Source organism: Tamandua tetradactyla, chromosome 26, assembly GCF_023851605.1.
Source record: "Tamandua tetradactyla isolate mTamTet1 chromosome 26, mTamTet1.pri, whole genome shotgun sequence".
NCBI classification, from domain to species: Eukaryota; Metazoa; Chordata; class Mammalia; order Pilosa; family Myrmecophagidae; genus Tamandua; species Tamandua tetradactyla.
This window is the reverse complement of record NC_135352.1, coordinates 12,565,175-12,587,648: the sequence shown is the minus strand read 5'-3', so window position 1 is coordinate 12,587,648 and position 22,474 is coordinate 12,565,175. Positions and strand designations below refer to the sequence as shown.

General features: G+C 32.5%; 1 protein-coding gene across 7 annotated transcripts in view; it reads right to left on the bottom strand.

Annotated features, from left to right (window-relative positions):
* Positions 1-4,543: 4,543 nt before the first annotated feature.
* TEX15 (testis expressed 15, meiosis and synapsis associated) overlaps positions 4,544-22,474 on the bottom strand; it is a 100,237-nt gene continuing 82,306 nt past the window's right edge. For 6 of the 7 annotated variants that reach the window (XM_077144544.1, XM_077144545.1, XM_077144547.1 and 3 more), the window contains 4 exons: positions 12,853-20,231; positions 10,906-10,964; positions 7,746-9,010; positions 4,544-4,631 (listed from right to left, as the gene is read on the bottom strand). In XM_077144544.1, the coding sequence (XP_077000659.1) occupies positions 4,594-4,631; positions 7,746-9,010; positions 10,906-10,964; positions 12,853-20,231 (8,741 nt within the window). In that variant the 3' untranslated portion in view covers positions 4,544-4,593. Of the gene's footprint in view, positions 4,632-7,745; positions 9,011-10,903; positions 10,965-11,562; positions 11,625-12,852; positions 20,232-22,474 lie in introns of those variants that run through there. The other variant, XM_077144551.1, reaches the window with a different exon arrangement.

Sequence of the window (22,474 nt, the reverse complement as noted above, 5' to 3'; positions counted from 1 at the left end):
ATAATCACGTCTCCTCCATCCAAAGACCTTATTCTCATCTTTTCAGTATGTATAACTCAGATTGTTCAATACTCAGCGTAGGTATCTCACATTCTTAGAAGTACTCTTGAAACTATCAGGTTGAGTAATATGGTATTCCTCTTAAGTTCTATGATACCAAGGATAAGTATATATCACACTATTTACCTGCTATTTAGTGCAATAGATATTTCAATTCCATATAGACTGTAAGCTCCCTTCAAGCCAGGAATATGTTTAACTGATTTTTCTATTCCAAACGTCCATCGTAAAACTAAGCTCAGCAATAGGAGGAGCTCATGAAACGCCTGTTCCTAACTTAGAAATATATTTACATTGAACGGAAAGGATTTTCATTTTGTCTTTAAGCAAACAAGTCATTGTCACTTCAACCCTCAAAAACTTTTTTGTAGTGTTCTTTCATTATGGTTTATTTCCTAAGAAACACTCATGATGATGTATCATTCACTAACATTTATTTCTATTTTGCCATTTGATGGGTATCAGCAGATTATAAGATTTTTTTTAATTACTGTAGGTTCCTAAGTCAAAATCCAGAAGTTAGGGTAAGAAAATAAATTAAGCCTTGAAAGACTGGCGAAGACCGAAAAAGAAATATAGCTAATTTGGCACGCTATATATGCTACTTTCAATAGGTGGCATATGTGAAACACTATTTTATTTTTTATACTTTACATAACAAAGGTTAAGAGTATGGATGTAGCCCTAGTAAAACTGCCACAGAAGTGAGTCGATGGAATAGTCTTGAACAGTCTGGAAAATAATGAGGGATAAGGGAAGATAGGTAGAAAGAGCTCTTGCAAGAATGTGGGATGGAGTAAGCTTCAAGATATCATCTGAAGAGGTAAAGTGGGGATAGAGCCAATTTTGAGGAAAGTGAGGTTTCCATTAATATTCACATTTGATTTCAAAACACTTTTGTTGGAATGCAGTGGTCTGTGAGTCATCTGTCACTTGATTTAGCATAACTCACAAAACTAATATAAAAATACATTCACTTAATTAAAGCAATAAAAACCAAAGGATTAAAATAATTTATATGCACATGGAGCAAATGATTTTTTTTAGTCACACAAGCAGAAACCTTTCAAATTACTGTATTTTTTGCATATCCTAGATTCAAATTTTAAGAGAAAGGATTATGTACCAGGTACATAAGTTGATGTCTGGAATAGATTAAAAAAGCAAGCAACATGTCAAAAGAGAGAGATTTAAGTCTGATTTTACATTCTTCTCACATCAACAGTACTGGAAAACTATTAACTGATTTTCACAAAGATAAGATGTGCAATAATCTCTTGAAGGGAATGCTGAATGAATGAGTTTATAAAAAGCAAATACTTGACTTTAAAGGGTTGATATAAAAACTGATACATACACACAGAATAATTTGCTATTTATTTTTAGCTGAGGCAGATGTTCAGTAACTGCTGACTGAATGTAAATGTAATCTCAATTTTGAAGATTTAAGTAATGTCTTTGGGGGAAGATATTAGTCTGAAATGACCTGAATCAAGAGTAGTTTTGGTTATAAACACAGATTTAAAGAACATATATCTCAAACGACTTAGAAGTGAGAAAATGCTGTAACAGGGCTGAAAAAGGCTCCAATGATGACAAAGACATTGACGTAAGAGATGCATGCAAGGGTGGTGAACACATCTTTTTTTTTTTTTTTTTTTACAAAATATGAATAAAAATTAAAATACATTGACATTACAACTGTCATTCAAACATTTCATTTATATCTCTAGAATTTATAAACTTAAGTTTACCAAAATAATTTTTTGGGAAAATGGGGCAAAGTCTTGGCTAGACTTAAAATCCAAGTCTCAGAGAAACTTTTATATCATATACATTAACTGAAGAAAGAGTGATCTAATTAGATTATAAGAACATGAAAGTTACTTTGATTACCTCCTCAAAGAAGCCTTTCTGAACACCTGAGATTATGTCTCATCCAGTCATTTTCTATTGCATTACTTTATGGTCGTTGGTTTTGTTATCAATTCTCATGAACTGAAATTATTTATTTACATGCTTATTACTTGTATTTTGACTGGATTGAAAATTGCATTAAGGCATGGACTTCAACTTGTCACAGGAAACTCCAGGAAGCAATGTGTTCTGTAAGTGTGAGGGGCAAAGGAAGGAAAGAAGGAGGTAAAGGCAAAAAAAGCAGCTGGAGTGGAAGAGATGCTCCAACAGTTTATACAGTCATCCCGTTAAGTCAGTTTGTTTTTTAAATATTTGTATTGTAAACCTTAACAAGCAAACATACAAAAATTCTATATATGGTGTAAAATCAATGGCTCACAATATCATCACATAGTTGTGTATACATCACCATGATTTTTTTTTTTTTATTTTTGAACATCTGCATCTCTCCCTCAGCAAAAGAAAGAAAAAAGAAAAAAACTAACACATACCATACTTTTTGGGTTGTTTTCATGTAACGGATATGTAAACCAACAAGTGTCCATATTTATACTCATTTAAGATACACAAAGAAAAAAACCCCTGAAACTTGAAGGAATCCAGTTTATTCATACAGTTTTTCTTGAAGTTCCAAAACATGTGATATCAACAAGCAAGCAGGTTTCTTTGCTTATAATATTTCCTAGAATTTTGTTCCGTTTTAATTTTTTAAATCAAAACACATAGAGAAAAAAAAGAAAATACTCCTTTTTTTCTCATTTTATTTTTCAAAGTGCATATTTTCTAATGTAACTGAATACTTAGAAAAGGTTTTCACTTTTTTGGGGGAAAAATTAAAACCCATAAAATAAACTATCACAAATGCATTGTCAAGTAAATCTGAAAATTGTTTAAAGAATCTTTCCTTAACTTTTGGTTTACTTAATGAAAATATCTAAATAAATCTGGTAATATCTTTCATTACCAAACATAAATCAGATGGCTGAGTCATTTTTTTTTAAATAACAGCTAATACTACTGCTTAATAAATGCTCAGTTTTGCTTTTAACAGACTATTTCAATAAGACAAGCACACTGACAAAAATGTTATTTTAATATTGCTTCAATTCTACAGTCTTTTAAAATCCCTTATTTTTTTTTCAGCTGCAGCTCTCTGAGTTTTTTAAAAAAGATTTGTTAGAGGAGAACGCTATGGTATTCTGAATTTCATCCTATTTTGTTAATGTGTCTAAAGAGGTGTATTTTATGATTTCTCAATGTTTTTTTAATTGAAAAATCTACTCTACAATAAATAGGGGTGAATTATATTCTCTTTGAAGTGCTGTGCTAGCTAACATAAAAAATTTCCTAACATAAATTTGAGAAACTACTGAAACTTTGCTAACTAGCTATTTAGACTCAGCCAAAGCAAATCTCTTGTCACACTTCAGGGCCCACTAGAACTTGAGAAAATTATATATACAGTGATGAAGGAACTTTTTGACTGGGATGCTGCTGAGCAAGAAAGGCAAGTACAGGCAGAGAGGTTTCTCATGACTATAGTTATAAAATACACCCCTGCTTTACTACAGTGATTAAGAGACTTTTTACTTCTGTATAATGTTGAAAAAAAAAATCTATGACCAGAGCATTAAAAAACCTGTATGTGTGCTGCATTAAGTTACTACAATACAACTAGTTTTAAACTAATGGCCTAAGCTAAAGATATTATTCGCTATTATTTGCTACAAAATCATTAAAAGAACAGTTAAACCCTGAGATACAAATATAAAAGGAAAAAACCTTGTACAAAGAGCTATTGTGGAAAAAGGTGTTAAATATAATTTAATTTCAATATAATAAACATAAATGCTTCAAAATATATAAAATTTTAGAAGTCTATACTTAAGGAAACACTGAAAATATGTAAACCAAGTTCTCAATTAAAAAACATTTTTATGCTGCTGAATAAACCAGACAAGAGGAAAAATAATTCATAAGTAAAAATTATAGAATATTGAAATTAAAGAAAATTTTTCATGTCAGAAAGAATTATTAACAATGTGAATAAGTGTCAAGAATTGTAGAATTATTGGTCTGATGAGCAATCCAAGAAAAAAAATTCCTACTTTTACCTAAAACAAATGGCACAACACCATAAATAATGTATCACAAAATATCAGAAACAATGTATAGCAAAATACAAGAAACAAACTCTTGTTTTAAACTATTACTATTTAATCTAATCATATTAAATGTTTTTACTCCCTTTATTTCAGTAGAATAATCTTAAAGAAAATCTTTAAATAGGTGTAGTAAATTGACTGCACATTTCAAACAATAAATTTCAAAATGTTATGCTAATGTTCCTGATGGTAAGGTGGGTATTAAAAATAAGAGCCTATGAAATAATTGCATGGAAATAATTTTGGCATTTCAGATGTCAGAAATTGATTTACCACTGCCTTAATGTGATACATTAACACATTTAAAGATTTACAGAAGGCTATGTGATTTATATTTCCTACCACGTTTACATATATTTAAAAGTGTTAACTGTTGAAATAAAAATACGTAAGAAAAATACTTGGAAGAACTTGTTAAATTTCCTTTATTTCAGTAGGCAGAAGACTATTTTCAATGTCCTGGCTGAAAGGGCTCTTGTTGCCACGGAGCTGGAAGGAAAAATCCACAAAAACTGGATATTAGTTAATGAATCAAACTGATGGTACATAATAGTATACTGGAAAGAACATTAGCTAACCTAAGAGCCAAAGAGATCAGAATTCAAGTTGTACATCTACCCTTCACTAGCCATATATATGAAATTCATATATATATATATATATATATATATATATATATATATATAAAAACTATATATATATATATATATATATATATATATATAAAAATAAATGTTTTTATTGACCTATTTTCACACACATACATTTCATTTCATACATGGTGTTCAGTCAATGGCTCACATAGTTTTGTATTTGTCACTATGATAATTTTTTTAGAACATATGCTTTCCTCCAGAAAAAGAAATAAAAAGGAAAAAGAAAAATCTCATACATACTATACACCCTTTATCCCTCCCTCTCATTGACCACTAGTATTTCCACCTACCCAATTTATTTTACCCTTCCTCAGTTTTTATTTTTTAATCCGTATTTTTTTTACTTATCTGTCCATACCCTGAGTAAAAAGATCATCAGATGCAAGGTTTTCACAATCACACAATCACATTGGAAAAGTTCTATCTTCATACAATTGTCTTCAAGAATCAAGGCTACTGGAACACAGCTCAGCATTTCAAGTACTTCCCTTCAGCCACTCCAAGACACCATAAACTTAAAAGGGATATCTATATAATGCATAAGAATAACCTCCAGAATACCTCTTGACTCTGAAATCTCTCAGCCACTGAAACTTTGTCTCATTTCACTCTTTCCCCTTTGGTCAAGAAGGCTTTTTTAATCCCTTGATGCAGGGTCCTGGCTCATCCTGGCAGTTCTGTCCCATGTTGCCAGGGAGACATGTCACACATAGCGGGGTGGGGGTGGGGAGGCAGTGACTTCACCTGCCAAGGTGGCTCAGAGAGAGAGGCAATACCTGAGTAACAAAAGAGGTACTCTGGTGGTGACTCTTAGGCCTAATTTTAAGTAGGCTTAGCCTATCCTTTGCAGGAATAAGATTCATAGGGGCTAACCCCAAGATCAAGTAGCCAAAGGTTCTAGAGAAAGTTATTTAAGGTTCTCTGAGGAACAGTTTCCTCATCCATTTAAGAACCATATTATCCCTACATCTCTCTTAGGTATCCTGTGACAATTAAATGGAATAAAGGTTTTTACATAATGTGTTTCCTACACAGGGCTCTCTGAAGCCCCTTTTTTGTTTCATTTTATGGAGCTAAATACAGTATCACAAGCAAAACAGTGAAGAAAAGATCATAGGGATTCTCACATTTTAAAAAGGATGCATTTCCTGAAAGGTAAGGGGTCTCTTTATGGATTGTTTATACTCACAAGAACTAATAGATGGAGCAACTGCCTACCAATTTTAAAAATAGTAACCTCTGGATGTCATAAAAACTAGACAATTGCTTCTTTTTCTTGTATTTTCACTTGACTAATGTAACCAAGGTGGCATCAATTAAGATTTTTGAAAGTCAAATGTGGATTTGACTTATCTTTCAATATCACAAACAGTTTGATTATTAAGAAATACAAGAAAGCCCAAACCATGGGAACCATTAGGAAACAACTGCATTTAAGACTTCCTATTTCAGAAATTAAAGTCTACTTCAGTAGGTTTGCCACCCATACTATGATTGGTGTGTTTATCATTACAACGGCAGCAGTGGTATGAAATTACTCAAAAAGGAAAAAAACTCAGTCTTATTCTCTTTTTTACCTTTCTTTCTGCCCTCGCTTTTCTTCAGATTGTTTAAGGTGATAAAGTTTCAGTCCTGTTTAAATTCATTTTGAGGGGCAGGGAGAAAGGGAAAGATGTGTACATAGACAATTTACAATGCCACATAATACTCAAATACCTTATCATGTGAGAAAAGCACATGAGAAGTATTATAAAGATCTAAAGGGACTGTTCAAATGGAAGAACATTAAGAAGTTCAATGAGGCTTGAACAAAGAGGTGCAAGTTGCAGGAGATGAGAAAGGAGAAGCAGGATTGTGATGGATCCCTAATTTAAGCTACTGTATTTTATTTTTATTATAATAGGGAACCCATGGTGATTATAATCCAGGGGTGCAGAAAGATCAGATTTCTTAATTAGAAAGAGAACTGTTTTGTTACTAGGCTACCTCTTATCCAATTCATACAAGTGGTCTTTCAATTTATAAGAGTATTTGAGGTTTTGAAATAACATTTTTTTAAAGAAATTTTCTTACATGTCTCTGTTTAAGATATTAAACGGAGATTATTTAAAATATATTTCATTTCTGATGGTAGAACATCTATGTGTTAATGTATATAACTGTGTTTTCTGCAGAACAATTTTAAAGTTTGCTTTAATTCTGATAAATGCATATTTATTTCAATTTATTTTTTAAAACTCTATTCCAATCATGACATTTAAAAAATAGAATTATCTGTTTAAAGGAGAAAACTTCTCAAGTTTTGGTGGCAAACAAGCAAGTTCTTCAACAATACATTTCAATGAACTCCATTCACTACACCAACATATATTATCTTAGCATACTGAGAGAGGAAAAGAGTACTTTATATGCTTGAAGTTTCTTTTTCTATCTTGGTTTTTTACAGTATATTTTTCTCCTGATTACTAAAATATATGGTCACAGGAAATCTAGAAAATACAGAAAAACACCTTTCACATACAACAAAATTCCATCACCCAGAGGCACATAAGTTAAAATGCTGGTGGTATTTCATTTCAGTATTTGTATGCATTACTTTATTTACATAGGTGAGGTGATATGATCTACAATTTTAATCCTGTTATGTTGTTAAATATTTCTACAAATCCTTTAATGAATGCATCATATTTCACTGTATGGATTAACTGTACTTTACTTACCTACCCCAATAGTTGGGTTTTATTGAAGGACATACTAATGATATTACCAGCTAGCTTTTTTTTTAATATTTGACAAAATTCCTACTTCATAACACAATTCTACTCTGCCCAATACATGAAAAATTCTCCAAATTTTCATAGAAAAATGACTGCTATATATCATCACTTGTTTTGAATTACATTCTCAGAAATGTTAAAAGTAAAAAAAAAAACACTGTGAAACTCACCATAAGTCCAGGGAACTTCTGGCAGCACATCTGGATTAGGTGGATAAGGGTATGCAGCTTGTTGTAAAGGTTGATAAGAAAGATACTGTGGAAAAACTGACTGCTGAAAATTGTAAGAAATAGGTATCTGAGATTGAAAATACCCATTCACTGGCACAAACTCATTTGCTTGTGGTTCCCCAGCAGTGCAACCAAAATATTGAGAATAAAAAAGATTAGTATATGTGTTTTGGACAGTGCTTTCAACTGCAGTCAACATCCCAGAAGGAGGTGGCTGTGCATCATAGGAGGTTATCTCATGGTATGTCTGGGTAACAGAATTGCCATTGCTGCTGCTGTAATGATAAACACACCAGGCATAATAAGGATAGGAATTTCCAAATGACTGTTCAGAAGAGTTATATATTGGGGTATATGCAGACTGCGGAAGTTCATTCCAATATGCAACAGAATTCTCAGTTAGGACTTTGGAATTTTCATTATTCTGTTGTTCAGAAAAAGAGTGCTCTGTTGTTTGAGGCACATTAAGGGTTATATTTTCAGATGCTCCAATAGACATAGTACTGGGATTCAATGTATCCTTCATGTATTTTTCCTTTGACTCAGTGTTTGCAGGCTGTGTTTTGTTTATTTGAAGAGCAGGAATTTTGTTTTGGATAGACAAGAGTTCTGGAGAATTGGTGCATGCAGAATTTTTAATAGGTGAATCTAAAATTTCGTTACCTTGAAGTTCAAAGACAGGGTCATTCATGTCTAGACCAGTATGGACATCACTCACAAAACAGAAAATGGGCTTTGAGAGCACTGATGTATTAGGCAGACAAGTACCATCAGTTCCTGGTTCTATGTTTGAAGGACAAGAATTCTGTGCAGGATCTGGGGGATTTTTAAGAAACTTTTGTGAAGGTATCTCGTCGTCTTTTGTAAATGTGCCATCTATACTTTTTTGGTCACAAATAGCACAAGAAACACAATCTTTATCATCACTTCTAGCAGCACCAAAAATCACATTTCTTTTCTTCATGCTATTTAAATTTCCCCATTGCCCAATGAAGTCTTCTGAAATGTCTGATGAAACAGTAGTTAAGTCTATTTCGCTTTCTGACTTTGACATGCAATCGCATTTTAGGTTCCTTAAAGGTAATAGTAAACCAGGTTGTGATCTTTGCATTTCAGTGTTTTTTGGAGATACATGGTTTCTTTTCAGATTGTCAGATGAAGTTGGCCCCATGTCGTTTTCATTTTGGAGATCAGATTTTGTACTCCTATTAAGTTTAGCACATACATACAAAATAACTTTAAATATATAGATTTACAAATTTTTAACAGAAATACTAATGAAATTTTTTATTCTAGAAAACAGTTCTTAAGATGTACATTTTCTCATTCTATTGGCACTATAAGTAACACACTTTCAAAGTTTTAGTCCCTTTTTGAATAAGACACTTTTACTACTAAGATACATAAAAATATATATACTCATATTTCAAATATATTTCCAATACTGTAATAAATTATTGATCGGGGCTTTTAAAAGTCAGAAACTATTGTAATTCAGTAGTTTACTATGGTTTCTAATTCATGTATATCCAACTTACTGACACCTTCTTTACTTGTAAATAGCTATATAGAGTTGGTAAAACTAATAGCGGTGCCTCCAAAGAGATTTCTCCCCTTTCTGTGATCACAAATTACTAAGAATTTCTGTCTTTTCAACTTCGAGAGTAAGAAACGTAGAACTCCAAATTTTTTTTTTATTATTTATATAATACCCTTGGCATTCTTATCTAAATTTAGATAGTCTCAGACAGCCTGAGGGAAGCATCCATTATGGGAACATATAGAACCAGAAAGAGAACATAGGTTCCACAGATAGGTATATTTCTTGGTGCCTCATCAAATTCTTTGAATTATAGGTGGAAAGGAGCATGCCGAGAAGGAATAAGAAGTATCAGTTTCCTACAATCGAGAAATGAACCTTTGGCCTTGGTTACTGAATTCGGCCTCTTAAAGGCACTTTAATGACAACCTACACTGTCATCCAATATCATCCATATTTTAACAGAGTTTCCAGAGATTACAATTTTACCTTATCACATTTCCAGTGATGTTTCAGTGAACCTTATAGATTGGCAGCTGCCTAGATAGTCTGTCTCTTTGTACCTTCAGAGTATAAAGAGTGTATATATTTCCATGAAGATAGTACCCAACCTTAGAATTCATTTTTCTGCTGAGTTTGATTCTTTTAAGTAGTGAATAAACACCTATACTTATTTAACAAATCTAAGATGATTCCAGAACTGGTTTATGTTATGCCTCTAATATTCTATTCATTTTTACACCACTATCCAACTATTCAAAGAATCATATGTGCTTGGAAAAGTATTCTAGAAATGTAATAAATAAAACATATTTAAAGAAACAAAGAAATAAGAGGTTGCTTATTTATCCTTTTTATACTACTCATTTTTCTTCAAAAAAAGGGAAAAAATTAAGCTAATCAGAAAAGTCAAAATTTTAGTTTGAAACAAGAGATGTTCATCAAACCCAATGGTGCCAACTCATGTCAAAATGAGAACAATTAAATAACAGTGAGTTTCTCATAAAAATTATTTCATTTAAAGGACTATTTATTTTTCTACTACTTAATTTGAGATCATGTTCTTCACACTTTATGTTGTTAAAACATAATTTTATGATACAATAGTATATTTATAATATATGTATTGACAGACACTACTAGTATTAATGTTCCCACTTAGTAATATTTAAGTTGGTGATATTTATTCCTTTAACTGATTTTGAAATTTGACTGGTCTATAAAATCCACAAACTAAAAAAATCAATCTAATCACTTCTCCTAATCTCTTATATCCTTTTTAGTAAACCAGTCACTAAGCCCCATCAATTCTTAAAGTGGTATCTGTCAAAAACAAGTTTTCCATATTCTGAACAATAGTACCCTTTTCTAAGCCCTGGATTACTGACTGACTTCTAACTCTACTACTAATCTGAAACAATCTTCTTCTCCACCCTTAATTTACTTGTTATCTCAGTTAAACAGTTGATCCAACAGTTATATAAATTGTTTTATATTCTTGTTCCTTAACATTTGCCAAATTTTGATTTTTCTTTAGATCGGGCTGACGGCAATTCCTACCTTGGATTCTTGAACAATGCCTTTTCTTTGTTGATTTTTGTGACATCTTTCATATGAACCTATGTTTAAAATATACAAAGAAAATTTACATTGGTGTGATGCAAACTATAATATAGATTATTTTAATATCATATTTTGCAATTGCTTTTTCTGTCACCATCTAAAACACACTGTTCAAAATTAAACTCATTAGTGATTCTCCCCTAAAAACCAGTGACTCTGGCCCCATCAATTCTTTAAGTAATGTCCATCAAATATGAATTTTTCTTTCTTATTCTGTAAAACAACAACTTTCGCTAAGTAAGTCTTGGCTGATTTACTACTTCTAATTGTAGTCAGAATCTTCTTCCCCTTTATTATTGAAAAAACACACTTTTACATCACATTATCCTTTAATATTTACCACAGGCCTGTACTTAAGACATACTAAACTCTGGAAAAAACCTTCTCCATTCTTGGCTTACTCTTGTCCTCTAAGTTAAATTTTGTTTCAGACTTAATGTTTTTCTTTGGCATGGGAAGGCTCCAAGAACTGAACCTGGGCCTCTGGCAAGGCAGGTGAGAATTCTGCCACTGAGTCACCATTGCACCACCCCAGATTTAATTTTAAACTCATTTTTCAAATAATGTCAATAAGCATTCTTCGTCTTTACTCACAGTATTTTTCCATAACTGAAACACCCTTTTCATTTTCACCTTCATCTGATGTTTCTTTTTTTCTTAAAAAAAAAAAAAAAAGCTTTGGTCTGTCTAGTGTTGTTCTATAAAAAGTCAGTCTCTAAAAACCTAAGCTTCCCCCCCCTTTTCTTCTCAATATCTACACCACCTTTTTAGTACCACCCTTACTTTACTCTCTTTAGAATTTTTTTAGTTGTTTATTTATTTATTTATTTCACTTTACTCTTGATATGGTGTACACACCTTGTGTTGTTAATGTGTTTCATATGTGCAGGTATGTTAATAAACTGGTTGTTAAGCATTTTCCAATAAATGTAGTGCAATAAATGGTGACTAGATTATTAGTTTCTAGAATTAGTTTAATGAATACAATTAGATTTCAGAAAGTACAGATGGGCAGAGGAAGAATCCTGCTTCTCACTTTCTGTATTTCTTACTGCTGAACTAAGAAATTCTTTTAAAGTTGAGACAGGCCTCTGGGAGTAGGATAGGGGCAGTTGTAAACATGGGCTTTGGAGCTAGGCTCCTGATTTTAGATCTGGACTCTCCCATTTACTAGCTCTGTGACCTTAGGAAAATTATTTAATCTTTTCTGGTACCTCAGTTTCCTTACCTTTAAATAAAAAGTAATAGTGCATACATTAAAAGGATTTTTGTGGAAAATAAATAAGCTAGTATTTGTATACTCCCTGGAATAGTATCAAGTACATAATGAATGCTATATAAAACTTGTTAAATAAAATGCATTTATATCGGACTACCTCTAGCTTCGTGGTAACCATCTATTTAAAAATACCTGCCTTATTCCTTCAAATGGATGATAACTGCAATCATCAGTTTTTAATATTCACTACAGGGTATCAGTCTTTTATGTAGAAGCTACTCAATAAATATTGAGTAATAAACTCAATTCACAATTGTAATAATTGTGTAATAATAAACTCACATTCACAATATTAGATTTACCCTTAAGATGATATTAAAATTCATATTCTTCCATTAAATATTTCTAAATTAAATTGTAATTTTAAAGATAGACATTTGCCAGGTAAGTCTCATACATGGAATCATGGATTGAAAGTCAACATTTACATTATTTTATAGAAAAATAATTATTTAATCCAGTATCTGAGTTAGCAGAGCAAATTTATTTTGCAATGCAATATTTAAAGCAGCCTCAATTTTTTTACAATTCTGTAAATGACTTGCTAGATTAAAGAGTAGATTTGTTCTCAAAAATACACAGGTTTCATTTTAAAATATTCATACCTTTTGCTTTTTGCAACTGGAAAGAGTAGCATTTTTCTCTTGTTCCTGAGAATCTTCACATATGTCTACAGTGATAGATCGTTTTTTAGAGGAATTTAAAACGTTTCTGGTTATGCACTCTGGAACTGAGGGTGCATTTATACAAGTGGATTTGTTGATGTCCTTCCCAGGTTTTATGACATGAATATCCATCTTTGCTTTTCTTTTTGGCTGCAAAGCCTTTCTTCTGTTATACAGCGTTTGGTATAGGATAAAGGAAAGGGTTAATTCAGCATCTTTAGTGCATACAATCTTCATATGTTCAATGGTTTTCATAACTTTCATAATATGGGCCATTTTTCCTAAATCTTTCCGGGGGGTGGCCATTATGTTTTTAAGCAACAGAGAAAACTGATTATAGTTGTATTCTAACTCTGTCACAGTGCTTCCGTAATTTATGGATACTATATTTGGCACAAAATCAATATACGTGGAAACAGAATACTTAGACTTCTTTAGAAGTTTTTGAATTTCTAAAAGTTCTTCAAGTTCTCTTGAGAATAAATGAAGAGCATATGAGCAATTAACGGCTTCACTGTATTTGTAGATAATATCTAGATCTTTCTTAAGTTCAGAAATAGCAGTCTCTATCACTTTCCAAAGGCAATCTGTTGAATTATCTTTAATAAATGAAAAAGAAGCCATTTTTTCTTGGCAGTGAACCAGGTCAGGAAGAAGTGACAAATCAAACCAAAGCATACCTCGAAACCTCTGTTTGTCTAGTTTCTTTGCCATTGAATTTTTAAGAAAGTGAACTGTTTCTGAAAGCATGACAATTTCAATGTATGTTTCAACAGCTTCAGGCTTTAAAATTACAGCTCCACGATTGTGGCTTTTCATCATGTCCAAAACGTTTTCCTCTGTGATAAAAACATTATCTATGCTATCTTCTTGTAACATCTGAAAGTATTTTTTTAAAATTTCTAAGTGATCTGTACATCTCAAAGTGAGTTTCTGTAAGTTTTTAAAGTCTGCACATTCTGCTTGATCCAATATTTCACTAATACAACAAATATCTGGGTGTGAAAGCAAAGTACTATTAAACGTATAGCTTTCCATGCTAGTCGATGCTTTGTTTATCATATCAGCTGACTTTCTGGAAGCAACCACAGTATCCTCCTCAAGTCCAATATTGGAAATTTGTTCATTACCTAAATCTTTAAACACAGTATCATATATTTCCTGCAATTTAGAAAAAGCATCCTGATTCATTTTGAGTAGCATCTCTTTGTTTTTCTTTTGTGAGTATTTTTTGCTTAAAGATTGTCTTCTTTCATTCCAAACGAGACTTTTTGCAGCATCAAAAAAGATATGTTCCAGACCATAAAGAGATATTTTAAGACTTACTGCCTCATTGTTCTTGATAAAATTAACTTTTGAGGAGATCATTTCTATGATAATCCACAGATGATCTTGTTTTCCTGGATACAAATGAACTTTAGGAGAGTCCCCATATATACTGATAAGCTCTAAAGTACTTTTTCTTATGGTTTCTAGATCTCCTAAACTATCTCCTAAGTTAACACTACAGGTAAATGGAACAGAAAGAGAAAAGTCAAAGCAGTCAGAACAATGATTCATTATTGCTTCACACTCATTAATCTGTCGTTTGTATTTTAAGAATGCATAGTATGAATTATTTTCCCTTTTGGTTTCTTCAAATAATTTAATTAATTGATCATGGTAGTTCTGTAACTCACAGAATGCATTATATTTTAATCTGCCTTGAAAAGCAGGATAGAAGGTGGATTGTTGTTGATACCCACGTGGCCCACTAAGCAGCTCACTGTACAATGTCTCATCATACCAAAGCAAGCTTCGAAATGTTGGTTCACCTCCTAAAAGTCTTTTTTTATTTTCAATGAATTGAATAGTTTCCATCATCATTTGGAGTTCTACCAAAGAGTCAATAGCGCATGATTTTAATTTGTGTTTACAATTATTCCACAGGTTTTGTCCTACCAACAATTCTCGTGAAATCAGGATCTCTTCAAGTGAACATTCTTGATTTCTTTCAAAAGCTTCAACAAAAAAAGGGAGAATATTTTGACAAACCTTAGTTTCTTCCTGTAGAATCTGCAAAGATGATGCTTTATCTGCCCTCTGCAAAATTGGAGAGAGCTTAGCTATGAAAGCAGTAAGATTAGTTGAACATTCTTCTTTGAATTCATTCATGTATGATGTAGGGTTTTTCTGAGGAGTAGCAACTTTAGCAGTTTCAGAGTGGGCACATGAAACAGACATATGATTAATTCCTATAATGTCTGGTTTGAAACTACAGGCTGTTTCTGAATGTAAGGTCAAGTCAGACTGAGAGTCTATATTAGCTTTAACTTTCCCCTCTTTCTCTCTTTTGTTAAGGTGATTAGGAACTGTGTTATTCAAAGAAATTGCCTCGGTAGAGGTGGTATTTTTAATGCTTAGATGAGAATCAATCAAGTTATTTTTAATGGTTTTCTCACATAAAAAGGATTCTTTTTCTAAGATCTTGTTCTTTTGATTTTTATATTCAGTCTTAACAGCTGATCCTTCAGTCATGGTTTTTTTGTGGTGTTTATTTCCAGCGGAATTTTTCCCTTTTTCTACTTGTTTATCTTTCCATATTTTTCTGTCCTGAATATCTTTCTTAGAGATAAGTTTTGCAGAGCCCTTTTTGTTACTTGTTAAGAGTACAGAACTATTATTGGAAAATAGTTTCTTCATTATATTTTCCCTGTAACTTTTATTTTCTTCAGTTACTGATGTTAGATCCAATTCAGAATTTTCAGTAACATTTCTTTCATTACCATCTATTTGGAAGCAATTACTAGAAGAGCATTGTTCTGTTTTTAGAAACTCCTTTACACCACATTCCTGCTCATGTGATACAGCAGTGGATTCTGCAAAACAGTCTACAGCAAAAATTCCCTCTTCATCTAAATAAGATTTCGAGGATTCTCCTTCACTGGCTTTCACTGGAGCAGCTGATAACTGAGTAATATTGTTATAATTTTTACTTGCTATCAGGTTTAATGGGTCCTTGAGTAAGTTTCCTGTAATAATGCTGGGTTTGGAACTCTCAGCCGGAGCTGCCCATTTTTCTACAGGAAAATTAACTTTGAGCTTTCTTTTACATCCAGATAAGATAAGGTTATCTGGTTTGTACATTTTAACATCTAAGAAGTGTTTCACACTGGATTCTAGGACTGAAATAAGTATGTCAGTTTTCACCTCTGTGTGAGCTATACAAGTTGCCTCATAATTTTTGTCTGTGCTAAAACTTACATTATTTTCTTCTTTGCGGTTTAAAGATACTGAATTACTTTTATTTACTACTTCAATAGCCTTGGAATTGATTTCTTTTGTTTCATCTTTAATATCATGTGATGAATGGTTCTCAACTTTTTCATATTTTCCAGTGTTAGATAAAAAGTTCATATCAATTTGATTTTCTTTTTCAGGTAGTGTTTCATCTGTGCAATTTGAAGAAAGTGGACACTCAGTTTCTCCAGGAAAGAGATGGAGTTCTGATGATGATCCCGGATTTTTCATACTGCTATCATTACAAACTGAGTGACATGTGCTTTGGGACATGGAAAACAGGGGCAACGATTCAGGGTGTTGTTCCTGACCACAAAATTCTTTCATGTGAACAGTGGTGTGACTTCTGGAGACACTACTGGCCACATTTTCTGTAGAAAAGCACTTTGTGGCTCTCTCTTCATTTCTTTTATAAGACTTGTCTTCTGATGTGCAAGTTAATGATTTACCAACATCAAGTCCTAAAGCTCTTTTTTCTCCCTGTGTATCACATTTTCTTTTTGACAAAAATTGTTTAGTGGAATAATATTTTCTTTCTGACATGGAACTATAACCTTCAAGGTCACAACTTTCCCAAAAATTATTACAAATTATTGCATATGATTTTGGCAATGGGCCCTTTTTGTTTTCTCCCACTTTAGCTATTAGCTGCAAAGATGTGTGCACTCTTCTATGAGCTTTTTTTAAGTGAAGAACAGCTCTGTCAAGTTTTCTGGAAAGACGTTTGCTTTTGCATAAAGATGCTTCACTATTTAGAATATCCAAGACACTCCTGATGTGCTTTTCTGACTGTGAAAATGTTTTAATTCGTCCTTGGGATAATGAAGAAAAACATTCAGATGAGTCTTGACTAGTAAGCCTCCTCTTTTTCCCATAAATTTCGTGATGTCTTAAATCTTTATGTGATATGCTTTGGTCCCTAAAAGATACATGAAGCTTTCTTTTGCTAATTCTTGATTCCAAGTGCTTTTCACTTCTAGTATCATTACAGCCAATTTTTGATTTTGTAGAGGAACTTTCATTATTTATTGTTGTGATATTAGGTAGTTCAGTAAACAAAGACTCGTTTTGTTTTTCAGACATGTGATTCACTTCTAAATTTTGACTCAGATCAAAAGAAAGGGAAATTTGGGATTTGCTCACTAGTTCTGATTCTTGCCTTATATTATCACATTTATCCTCACACAGATAATGTGAATCTTCACCAGAAGACTGGGAATAAATTTCAAGTTCTGGAACTTTCTCCACCCCTTTATTTGTTTCCGATTCCACAGATTCACTTATACGTTTGCAAAAATTTTCTTTCAATGCAAGAGAATGAGCAGTAGGACTGAATTCTGTCCTAAATATATTAGTAACTGTAACTTTTAGATCTGGAAGTAAGATTGGGTTGGGGAGCTTTGCTTTGTTTATTTGTGTGGAAGAATAAAAATATTTACTTTCATCAGAGTAATGCTGATCTCTATCTTCCGTTCTCATGGTACTTTTCAAAACTTTTTTCTCCCAATTACTGCTCCCTAACAGAGCTTCCCAATCAATACGAGACTTCAGAGTCTCATATAAGTCTCCAAATTCCTCATAAAGTACATTTTCATGGCTAGGTGTATCTTGTTGAAATTGAAAAGAATCATCACCAGGTTCTGATCCTATTTCAATCTCACTTTCTAATTCCAAACTTTGAATAACTATGTCGTCATTTATTATTGACTGATGAAGTGAGTCCTGGAACTTATTTTTATCCATACCGATTTCACTATCAGAAACCCTATGTTTTACTAACAAACCAAAATTTGGATTCTCAGGAGAGCAAGTGTCTTTAAACTGGTCTCTCTGGGGATCTTTATGATTTGGGCTTAATGGAGGCATACTAGTACTAGCTATCTGTACTGCAGCACCTGAGGATACACACCCTGAAGAACCTTCAATGTTGGAAAGCTTTGTGGAAGCCAAATGCTCTAGATTACTTCCATTATTTTGAGTATCTTTTTGATTTATGGCAGTGACAGTATCTTCATTTTCTAGTAATGTAGCTTCTGCTGATATGCATTTCTTTGCCCAAGTCAAGTTAAATGTACTAGAAAACCTGTGAGAATTAAGAATTTCTTCATCACTGCAATTTTTATTCTCCCATGTTTCATCTATATTGGTGAAATGGTTTGTATGAAAACTCTGCTTCTCACCTCCAAATATGTTCCCTGAGCTGTTTTCTATAGACAAAGCAATGTCATTATCTTTTGCCTCGTTATGATTATCTTTATCATCCTTTTGTTCTTTGAAATCAATATTCAGGTGTGTATCATTGTTCAACTGTGTATCACAGAACAGAGAATGATTCTGACCTATACATTCAATATGAGCTTCTTTTAAGTCTCTTTGAATATTCTCTAATGATACTGACTCATTTTCACATTTCTGACTGACACATATATGTTCTCTAGATATGCTGCAACTGGAATTATCATGAGCTGTTTCAATGTTATATGATGAAATAAATGTATCAATTAGCATTTCATTGGCCTGGAGGTCTTTTGTGTCCTGGAAAGCAGCGTTCATAATGTTAACACCACTATGATTTGTTTTTTCCACGTCTGGTTCTGTTAATTTTTGAGAACTGGCAAAACTTGTGTTAACGTTATTTCCAAATTTCAAAGAATACGGAGGATGCTTTTGTGAAAGGCTCTCTACACTTGGAGTAATACAATTTTGTAATTCCTTTGCTACATGATCTAGTTCATCCATATCCTTTGTGACAGATGTGAAAGATTTTGGTATTTCTAACTCTTGAGGAATTAATATTTGGTCATACTTTTTTCCAGCAGAATCAAGACTCTCACTTTCTCTGAACAATGAAGTGTAATTATCTACTGGACTGTTTGTTGTTTCATTAGTAAAACAATTCTCAACTTCTTTCCACAAATTTTGCTTTCTTCCATCTTTGGAACTGTCTTCTGAATCAGTTTTAAGGATTTCCATCTTTCCAGTATTTTGAATACACTTATGTTCGCTTTCTTTCTTTTGGAGTGAAGAAATTATAGGCATCTGGTGATCACTTTGACATATAGTTTTTAAATTGGAAGACTGTGATTCCTCAGAAATATGACTATTATACCCTTCTGAACAAGTATTAACTGATTTATGAGAGTTACACGGTTCACTGTTTTGTTTAAGTAGTAGGGGGATGCTACCTTTCTGCAGGGATCTCTGGGATTTTTCCTCAATGTACTTTTGTTTCTCAAGTTCTGAAACTACATTTGATAAGGAAGTTGGGAAGAGAAAATTGCCTTGGCTCTCACATTGTCCTGCCATTGTAATTTTATTGGGAATTATATAATCACAGTCCTTAGAGCACATGTTGTGAGCCTGAGATTGTGAATCATCACAAGAAATTTTGATGCAAGGGGAATCCAAATAATTAGTAAGAACAGCATGATCACCAGGGATGACTTCTGATGAGGAGGCAGAATTAGTTGGCATAGTTGACAGATTTAGTTCAGAATTAACATAATTCAAACTCTTCTCAAGTGGCAAAATCTCATTTAAACCTGTCATATTATTCTGTTTTCCCATGCTTTCTTCTCTCCTCGTTAGTCTTGGGTCTTTGATAAGCTTTGAAGTAATAACTGTACTTGAGCCAATATTGTTGTGAAGGGGAAAAGCAGCAGAAATACCACTTAAAACATTTTTAAGGTAAGTCAGATTTAACAAGAGGTCACTGTTAATGCTTTCTCTGGTATCACTGGGCATAAATGAAAGAGCTGAATTATGTGCATGTACTTGAAAAGAGTCACTATTTTCTGCTAGATTGTGTTCTGTCTGTCCACTGTGTGTTTCAAATATAGAAATGTTTCCCTTTTGCACATTCCCAGGAGAATTAGAAATATTGTTGGAAGGATTTATCTCTGAATTAAGTGCATTGCATGAACAGTTTTCCTGAACCAATGGGTCTACAGGTTTTCTGAAATGCTCAAAGATGACAGTAGCATCTTTTCCTTTTCCAATTCTTTTGGCCACTGTACAATTATCCAGAGAACATGTTCTTTCTGTGGAAATAATAACAGAGTAAGAAAAACAGGGAAAAAAAGTGGTTCTATAGTCATCTGTATTAATTCAAAGTTTATCAAGTATCCTAATAGTGATTAAGATATACTCTCAGAAGGACTTAAGGGCAAAGACACAAACGGACATTTGCACACCAATGTTTATAGCAGCATTATTTACAATTGCAAAGAGATGGAAACAGCCAAAATCTCCATCAACAGAAGAATGGCTAAACAAACTGTGGTATAGACATATGATGGAATATTATGCAGCTTAAAGACAGGATAAACTTATGAAGCATGTAATAACATGGATGGACCTAGAGAACATTATGCTGAGTGAGTCCAGCCAAAAACTAAAGGACAAATACTGTATGGTCCCACTGATGTGAACGGACATTCGAGAATAAACTTGGAATATGTCATTGGTAACAGAGCCCAGCAGGAGTTAGAAACAGGGTAAGATAATGGGTAATTGGAGCTGAAGGGATACAGACTGTGCAACAGGACTAGATACAAAAACTCAAAAATGGACAGCACAATAATACCTAATTGTAAAGTAATCATGTTAAAACACTGAATGAAGCTGCATCTGAGCTATAGGTTTTTTTTTTTTTGTTTGTTTGTTTACTATTATTATTACTTTTATTTCTTTTCTCTATATTAACATTCTATATCTTTTTCTGTTGTGTTGCTAGTTCTTCTAAACCAATGCAGATGTACTAAGAAACGATGATCATGCATCTATGTGATGATGTTAAGAATTACTGATTGCATATGTAGAATGGTATGATTTCTAAATGTTGGGTTAATTTCTTTTTTTCCGTTAATTAATAAAAAAAAAAAGATATACTCTCAGCAGAAAAACAATGAGAGAAAAGGATGAGTAACACACCAATAAAGTGTAAATAATATATCTTGGAACCATCCTAATACAGGGATATTACCTAAAAAAAAATTTGTCACCCAAGAATTTGAATTGTGACAAATAAGAAATACAAATAAATAAATAAAAACATGCAGTAATGAAAGCACGTTATTAAAAAACTAGGTATTTCTTATATTAATTTCCTATATTCAGATATTTAATATCAGTGTCTACATATTAGTGGCAAAAATGTCTCCATCTACTGTTTTTATCTTGCTTCTTTCCCTCTACCATGGAAGAACAAAAAAGGAAATGAAAGAGGGATGGAGTAGAGAAGTAGCGTAAAAGGACCAAAATTGATTGCTGTGTGCCAAAGCCTTTATACTTGTGAAGGGGTAAATAAGTATTCATTTCTGCAAATAATGTAACAAATTAAAATCTGGAAAATAAAAGCAAATTCCTTTATAATTTTTAGAAATTATTTAATAAGAAATCTCATGCAATAATGATGGATCTTATGAGATGCATATTCAACAAATAATTTCTCATAATATGTCCAAATGTTCATAGTTAAATAACATCATAGAAATGTCTTTACTACCACAGAAATTAATGATGAAAAATTGCTTGTGATATATGTATGAGATATATAAACTATAACCATATCACTGGGAAGTAAGTACCATAAGGTTCTTTTTCACAATTAAAAGCTAGATATGATGAAGGTCTGTTAGTTCTGTAACCATTTGTAATTACATTCTAATATTTGTAGTAGGCTATAAGAAATATTTCTTATTTGTGAAAATAAGATCACAAATAAAAAGATGTACTTTTTAAGAGAGGGAGCTACTGGGGGAGGATGGGAAGGAAAGGTGAATCCTTATAATGCCTTACGCCAAAATAAAAACCATTGTAAAAAACAAAACCACAAACGTATTGAAAGAAAGCCATAAGGAGTTATTTTTATAATCTTGAGGTAGGGAAGACATGCTTCCCTAACAAAAAGCATGCCTGAAAATCATCTATACTCAGGAAATGCACTTTCACAAATTTATCATTCTGACATACTTGTACAAATAACAAGTTAGACATACAAGGATTTTTAGTAATTCATAATCCATGACAGCTAAAAGCTAGAAACCTAATTATCATCAAGGTAAGATTTGAAAAATGGTTAAATAATGCATATCAATATCTTAAGATTACTATGTCCATATGCTATAATAAATCCTCAAAATGGAATGGAATGCAGCCATTTAAAAATTTGAGATAGGGTAATATGTACCAACATGGGAAAAGAAACTCAGTTACTTAAGTTTGTATAATGCCTCTACTTTTGTAAGCATATGGTAAACACATATTATTAATATATTCATAA